The sequence below is a fragment of the Syngnathus typhle genome, linkage group LG1 (genome assembly GCF_033458585.1).
Source record: "Syngnathus typhle isolate RoL2023-S1 ecotype Sweden linkage group LG1, RoL_Styp_1.0, whole genome shotgun sequence".
Taxonomy (NCBI): Eukaryota; Metazoa; Chordata; class Actinopteri; order Syngnathiformes; family Syngnathidae; genus Syngnathus; species Syngnathus typhle.
This window is the reverse complement of record NC_083738.1, coordinates 28,037,563-28,044,945: the sequence shown is the minus strand read 5'-3', so window position 1 is coordinate 28,044,945 and position 7,383 is coordinate 28,037,563. Positions and strand designations below refer to the sequence as shown.

Genomic DNA, 7,383 nt, shown 5'->3' with positions numbered 1-7,383 from the left:
AAGAGTCACGTGATTTTGCTGATCAAAAGCAGGCTCAACTCGTCATAAATATTCACTTCCTGCTAAAAAACAAACAATAAAAGCATAGATAGGTAGACGAATGAAATGATTTGCCTTTTTGACACCTCGTATGCAAATAATGATCTTGGTCGCGTTTTCAAAACAGTGTGACACACGTCCGGTTGAATGCTTTTATTCTGAAGAAAGTAAGCATGTTTCCGTTTATGTGACGCATCTCGTTGGGTTTGACTCCCCCACCCCCCTCCGCGTGAAGCAGGAGCTGAGTGGCGTTTTCTCCAACCACTGCCCCCTCGACCCCCACGCCCCCCGCCCCACAATGCGGCGGTGAAGTGGCGGAGAGCCCGGGAGACGGAGCTCGGACGGTGGCTCGACCAAGCCCCCACCCCGCCCCTCCTCCGGATCCACGATGTCGAACCGCAAGCACCGGGACAACCAGGAGATTTGCGCACGCAAGGTCCGGGAGCTGGCCCAGTCGGGAGTAAACAAACATTGCTTCGAGTGCAACCAGCCCGGTGTGACGTACACGGACGTGACCGTGGGCACCTTCGTGTGCACCTCGTGCTCCGGAATGCTGTGAGTAGCATCTGCACTCAGCCCCGTGTCATCATGCAATTGTTGTTGCTGCAGAGTGGAGCCAAAGTGGCAGGCCCGCAGATTGCAGCACCGTCGCACACGCTGGTGCAATCGCGAGAAGCGCATTCCACGCATGTTGACACACTCTCTGTCTTCCCACAGCCATTTAAAAGCAGTCCTCGGGTGCAAGGTTTGTGTCTTGCCGTCCCTTCCAGCAGCTCCTCTGGAGTGTGGGCGTGTGTATGTTGATGTGTGTGGACACATTGATTTTGCATGTCCAGCCCACTCCTCGCACTCCACGGGAAGGCCGGCCCGGGCAACCACTCACTGTTGTGTTTCAGCGTTCTTGATCTCCAGCCTCAAGATCAGGACGCACTAGCAGAACAATTGCGTCGACCAGCGCGGCTCGGTAGTAACGTGTACCGACGCTGTCCTACTCTTCGTGAGGACGATAAGCTTGACATGAAGGATATCGAATAATCGTCGCTTTGAGCATCGATCCAATAGTTTTATTACTAACGCGCTCTTTGTCCGTGCAAAGTGTGTTTCTGCACACTACTACGTCTACACGCTAAAATGAGGTCAAACTACAAGTGAGGACAAAGAGTACGCGAGTAGATGGAACTTAAACTGGATAGAAAAGCTCTCAAAGAAATGCTCACACAGCCTTCCGTAGAAAGCATGGATGAAGATTCCCACACATCAGAAGATCCCAACACCTGCTGTTTCCTCTGGCCCGAATGACAACATATGTTTTTTTTTTTTTTTTATCCACTCGCCATCCTACCCCAGGCGAGGCCTCAACCCTCCGCACAGGGTCAAGTCCATCTCCATGACGACCTTCTCCCAACAGGAAGTGGAATTCCTCCAAAACCACGGCAACCAGGTGAGTGAGGCTGCAGCAAAGGAGCAGCCGCCGAAAAACGTCGGTCCGCCTTCTCCCGGGATTGCGGGCGATCACAAACTGCTGATGTCTGTCCTCAGGTCGGCAGGAGGACGTGGCTGTGCGCCTTTGAGCCCAAGACAGATGGCTGCTCCGACATGAAGGACTCGCAGAAGTTCAAAGAGTTCCTGCAGGACAAATACGAGAAGAAGAAATGGTGAGCCGACACACGTTCGCGCAAAACATAAATAGTAAATAAATCAATCAACATGAATAAATAAGTGAAAAAACATTTTCGGGCGTTAGCATCCCACACTCGTCAGACTTTGGTTTGTGGAGGCGGAGCCAAGAGGTCCTTTTTCCCGCAGCTTGTCACCTTTGGGACCATCCAGTGACGTTCACCCCGTTTTTTCTTGCAGGCATTTTTCCAAAAGTAAGAACCGGAGAGATGTGGAGGGACCTTGGAGCCCAGGTGTCCAGACCGTCCTGGTTCACGGCCCACTTGCCGGCCAGCCCCTTCACAACTTACCTCCCAACGCCCGGCCCGCCAGGACGCTGGTGAGAGAGTCTCCCCGACGCCGGTCGGGACGCCGCCGACTCAGCCGGCGAGCTTTTCTTGCAGTCGCAGATGGCGCAGTGGGATCGAGCCTCGCCCGCTGACGCCCGGCCCGACGCCTTCACCGCGCGGCCCACGCGCTCCCAAAGCTTCCGGGATCCGTCGCTGAAAGGTATCGTCGCCGGCGGAACCGTTTGACGACGATACCTTTTCAAACTTTTATTTATTTTTTTTCCGTAGAACAGAACGTGTGTGGGATTGAGAGACAGCGGCCGGGCTCGTTAGCTCACCCGCCTTCCTTCCCCGCCCTCCCCCGTCCTTCAGGTGGGCGTCCTAACGGCGTTCTGCTCCCTCTTGATGGGTCCTTTCAGATTAACGCCCTTTTCTGCCTTGTGTCTTCTTGACCTCGTAGCCGCTAGTTCTTTCAAAAAACACTTCACGTTAGGTAAGACCCGTCCCACCGGTGCATTTGCTGTCTGCGTCCGTAACGTCCGTAAGCTACGTAGCTCACGCATCGAGTCGTTCGCCGCGCCGGTCCTCGCGTTGCTATTTTTAGGCGGCCGCGGCTGCTGCCTGTGGTCAGCGGTGGGCTGCTGATATTTCACTCTGCGTCGGCGGCAAAGCACTTAAAAATAAATATGTGGGGCACCGCTGTAATCCGGCAGTGCCTACACATTAGCTTTTCCAAAAATACTCCTTAGCGTCGCTCCACAACGGCCGCTAGTCGCACGTATTGAACACGTGGAAGGAGTTTGCTATTTCAAGGTGATTTCCAGAGTATAGCTAATTGCTTACTTTTTAATAAAACAAAATACCGTTTTTTTCCATGTATAATGCGCCCCCATGTATAATACGCACCCTAAAAATGGCATGTCGATGCTGGAAAAAAGCCTGTACCCATGTATAATACGCACCCAAATTTTGACTCCTACTTAAGTCGATTAATGTAAAATGATTTGAGAAAAAAGATCATCTTTGGGAACAACCGGATGTTATTCTGCCGGTCAGTATCACTGTCCATGCGCTAGCAAACCCGATAGCGAAGAAATGTTTCGGATTTGCGTAGGGTACATTGTGACAGCAAACGAGCAAGTGATCGAGCAAGCCTTGTCTGATACCAGAGCATTGTGTTTGAAGTGAACAGCAGAGAAGAAAGAAAGCGCATCTGTAATGGCGGCCTCCGTATCATATCCGGATTAAAAAAATATATATTAAAAAAAATTGTACCCATGTATAATGCGCACCCCAGATTTTAGGACAATATATTAGTTAAATTTTGCGCATTATACATGGAAAAAAACGGTACTACTTTTAAAAAAGTAATAATACAAATTGTACTGCTCAGGGAACAAAAAAGACTGCATGCTGTGTTGTGGCCAATGGTTGCTGCACGCTGAGATGCTAACCATGCTAACCCCTCCCTTTGTTTTTTTTACTGTTGCGATGGTGTTTGTACGCTGAAACAACATAGTAGAAAACTCGCTCGACTACAGCGAGTCGAACATATTCACCACATCGTCGGTTCAGCGCTTTATATTAGCAAGCTGATGTGTTGGTATTTGATTTTGAGGGTGGAGCTAGTTGATAACAAGTGGAAACAAAAGAGAGGCTTTATCAGCTGCTAGCATGCTCTGTGGCGAATGTCCGCTACCTGCTAAGATGCTAACCTTGCCGGTCTTTGTGTCTATTTTCTTTGTATCTCCTCTTGCAGCATGAAAACTTGCCCTGACTAAGCACTTAGGGTGTTTGTTTGTATTCACATTGGGATGTTGGTGTTTGATGATCTTTGTCCGGGGCTTTTCCCTCTTATTATTTTTTTTTTTGTGTCGGTCCCAGGTCGCACGGTGTCAACATCGGGCGCCACGGGGCCCTTCAGAGCCTTCCCCAAATCTCTCAGCTTGGACTTTGGAGGTCTGAAACAGCTGCAGCCCCCTCTTCCTCACTCTCTATCCCAGCAGCAGAAGCAGACCACGGCCAACGCCCAGGACAGGTACGCTGCGGTGTCCCAACTGGATAGCGTCTTCTCGGACACAGGTATGCCACTGTCGACCGGCAATTCACCTCACCATTGAGGGACACCCCACCATGTACAAAAAAAAGTGACGATTCATTTCATTTCTAAGTTTTCAGCAAGGGGATCCAAACACTATTCAAGCAGAAATCCGCAGTCAGTTGTAGTAACGCTCGTATCGGCAGGTGGGATTTAATAAAGCATAGCCGTGGAGTCTGCGTGTGATCCGGATTGTCACGGCTTGCTCAGCTAGATTGCGTAACGTCCTTCCTCCAAATGCCAAGGTTGAATTATGCTCATTGTTTTCTCCCCATCGCGCGCAGTTAGCTTCAAAGGAGCCGCTTGACTCGTTTTAATCGGTTTAAAATCAGCTGCTTTTGACTCGTCAAGGTGGCTTTTTTTTTTTTTTGTGTGTGTGTGTTGAGGAAGTGAGATTGTTCCCTGGCTACGTTAAAAGCATTTTTTTCTTCATTTCAGTATTCGATTTGGGTACGGAAGAGGATTAGGGCCAGTGAAGAAAAAAAAAAACGAAGGGTGACAGGATTCTGACTTTTTTTCTCAGAATTCTGACTTTATTCTCAGAATTCTGACTTTAAAGTGGGAATTCTGACTTTAAAGTGGGACTTCTGACTTTAAAGTCACAATTCTGAGAATAAAGTCAGAATTCCCACTTTAAAGTCAGAATTCCGAGAAAAAAGTCGGAATCCTGTCACCCCTCTTTTTCTTTTCTTCACTGGCCCTAATCCTCTTCCGTAGATTTGAACCCAGTTTATAATTTGAAGTGAAAAAGCCCGTGTGAATTGTTTGTCTGCAGCACCACCACCTGCTGGGCCTCCACAGTATAGCACCTTGTTTGGCAGCCGGATCTCTTCTAGCTCCACTCCGGCCAGGCATGTATTTATTCATTCATTAATTTATTTATTTTTCATGTATTTAATTTTGTTTATTTGTTGGAGGGTTGAAATTTTCACTTCTCTGCCCTTTTCTGAATCCCCTAAATTCTCTTCTCCCACCAGCTCCCCGGGCGTTGATACGACTTCTGCCTCACAAACATTTACAGGTAAGCTGAACACGATTTGATATCCTCATTATTGGCTGAAGAACTCGTGGATTCACTCATTTGGCTAAAGCAATAAAATAAGATGCAGCGCAATCAAGTGGAATTCATTTGTTGTTCATTGTTTTTCTTAGACCAATTCTTTTAGTGAGGGTCCTTGAATGCGCCCCAAAACTCAAACTAAGAGTATGATTGTGCTTCTCTTGCTACTAACGGTCTATTCCACTTTCTATTTTCATATGTATATTCCAAAAGTTGAGTTCACTGACTAGTACACACATTTGTTTGCCCATGTGTAACAATGCCTTAGTTAGTGCTAGCGTGTTGTCGAGGCTACTATGCTAGCTAATATGTGTTTCTGTGTGTGTGTGGGCCCTAGCGTTCCCCAACCCGTTCAGCTCAGGCGCCACTTGCCAGCAGCCTGATGCACTCTCCCCCAGTAACCCTTTCAGCAGTTCCCCAGGAGGTGATTTTTTGTTAGTTTTGGAGCGGGTGGGGGGTTGTCCTCAGTCCTGCAGCCTAAGCGACCGATCCCAAACGTTGTTTCCCCAGGCGACGGCGCTTTGGTCACCACGCCCACGTCAGTGTTCCCCCCGCCTGCCTCCTTTCCTCAAGAGGGCGCCAATAACCAGGAAGCCAACGGTAACGCGCACTTGAATTTCTCATTTGTAGGGCAGCGTTATGCGGACAACCCAAACTGAAGATACAAAAGGCTTGTTTGCGCATCGCAATAACCAGAGGAGGATAAAGAATATACCGGTTTTTTTTCATGTATAATGCGCCCCATTGTATAATACGCACCCTAAAAATGGTATCTTGATGCTGGAAAAAAGCCTGTACCCATGTATAATACGCACCCAAATTTGGACTCCTACTTAAGTCCGTGAAGGTAAAATGATTTCAGAAAAAAGATCATCTTTGGGAACAACCGGATGTTCTGCCGGTCAGTATCACTGCGCATGCGCTAGCAAACTCGATAGCGAAGAAAAGTTTCGGATTTGTGTAGGGCACATTGTGACAGCAAACAAGCAGATGATCGAGCAAGCCTTGTCTGATACCACAGCATTGTGTTCGAAGTGAACAGCAGAGAAGAAAGCGCATCTGTAATGGCGGCCTCCGTATCATATCCGGATTAAAAAAATAAAAATGTATCCATGTATAATGCGCACCCCAGATTTTAGGACAATAAATTAGTTAAATTTTGCGCATTATACATGAAAAAAAACGGTATGCCTTTATTTATTTATTTTCACGTGATCCGCTCTCTCAAATGTTTTCAGGCTTCGCCGCCTTCCCCGCGTGCGACTCGCAACCCAAAGTCCCTCGGCCCATGTCGGTGAACCCTTTTACCGTGAGTACCCCTTTTTCGTACAAATCGGACGAGGCGCCATGAAGCAACTTCCTTTAAGGCTCGCTCTCTTTCAGGGGAACGTTTACCCCAGTCGCGGCACGTCGCGAAACCCTTTTATCTGACTCAGCCGTCTGTCTCTGGGAGAAGTGGACTGTCGTAGTCGCCTCTGCCTCGTCAATGCCTCTGGAGTATTTTCCTCCTCGTCCTAATGTCCCCGTATTTATGTGATTATTTGTGTGCGTGTGTTTAAAAAAAAAAAAAAAGCCTGAATGTAATTATGACTTCAACTAGCAAGATCTACTTTGATGCCTCTAGCATTTTTATTTATTTTTTTGGGGGGGGGAGGAGGGCAGAAATATACACCCAACGCATCGCTACTTTGCTTTCACCCCCTCCCTGCTCCAAAAAAAAAAAAAAGCAAACTAAATTTTCAGTTTTTAAGCCTAATAAGTAAAAGATAAAGATAAAGTTTTTGAAGGATCACCGCCTTAAAGCCTGTCTTCTGTTTTTTTTTTTTTTCAAAGATGTTAACCACTGCCAGGCTGCATGAGTTTTGAGGGCTAAAAAAATATACGACTAAAAAAAATAAGCTACTGAATGTAAAAAAAGAAAAAAGCTATTACAGAAAAACTTATAATAGTGCATCCACTGGACCAAAATGTTGTGTTTTTTTTTTTTTTTTTTAACATGGGGGTTTACTTAAGGATTGTTTTAACCACGTCTTTGTCATGGCAAGTATTCATAAAATCCGTTCGACCCTTTACTGCTGCCTAAGCGAGTGTTGCTTTCCAGAAAATAAAAGCTCTTTTACACCAAGTCCCTTCTGGATTTCTCCGCAAGGGGTCGCACGTTGCCCGTTTCCCCCCAAAGCCTCGAGGTTACTTTGGGATGCGTGTTGCATAACGCGCAGCCTGCTTTAGCAATAGAACTC

General features: G+C 47.3%; 1 protein-coding gene across 4 annotated transcripts; it reads left to right on the top strand.

Annotated features, from left to right (window-relative positions):
* The first annotated feature begins 243 nt into the window (after positions 1–243).
* Positions 244–7,268, top strand: agfg2 (ArfGAP with FG repeats 2). Of its 4 annotated transcripts, none has more exons than XM_061274567.1 (14): positions 245–594; positions 1,387–1,480; positions 1,579–1,694; positions 1,897–2,035; positions 2,106–2,205; positions 2,274–2,357; positions 2,446–2,478; positions 3,870–4,067; positions 4,859–4,934; positions 5,061–5,104; positions 5,481–5,567; positions 5,654–5,743; positions 6,382–6,452; positions 6,527–7,268. In XM_061274567.1, the coding sequence occupies exons 1-14, from the start codon at positions 428–430 to the stop codon at positions 6,572–6,574; spliced, it is 1,347 nt and encodes a 448-aa protein (XP_061130551.1). In that variant the 5' UTR covers positions 245–427; the 3' UTR covers positions 6,575–7,268. The 4 variants fall into 4 exon arrangements, with proteins under 4 accessions (XP_061130564.1, XP_061130551.1, XP_061130545.1 ...); XM_061274561.1 differs by having other exon boundaries at positions 246–594; positions 2,100–2,205; XM_061274580.1 differs by lacking the exon at positions 5,481–5,567 and having other exon boundaries at positions 244–594; positions 2,100–2,205.
* The last annotated feature ends 115 nt before the right edge of the window (positions 7,269–7,383 follow it).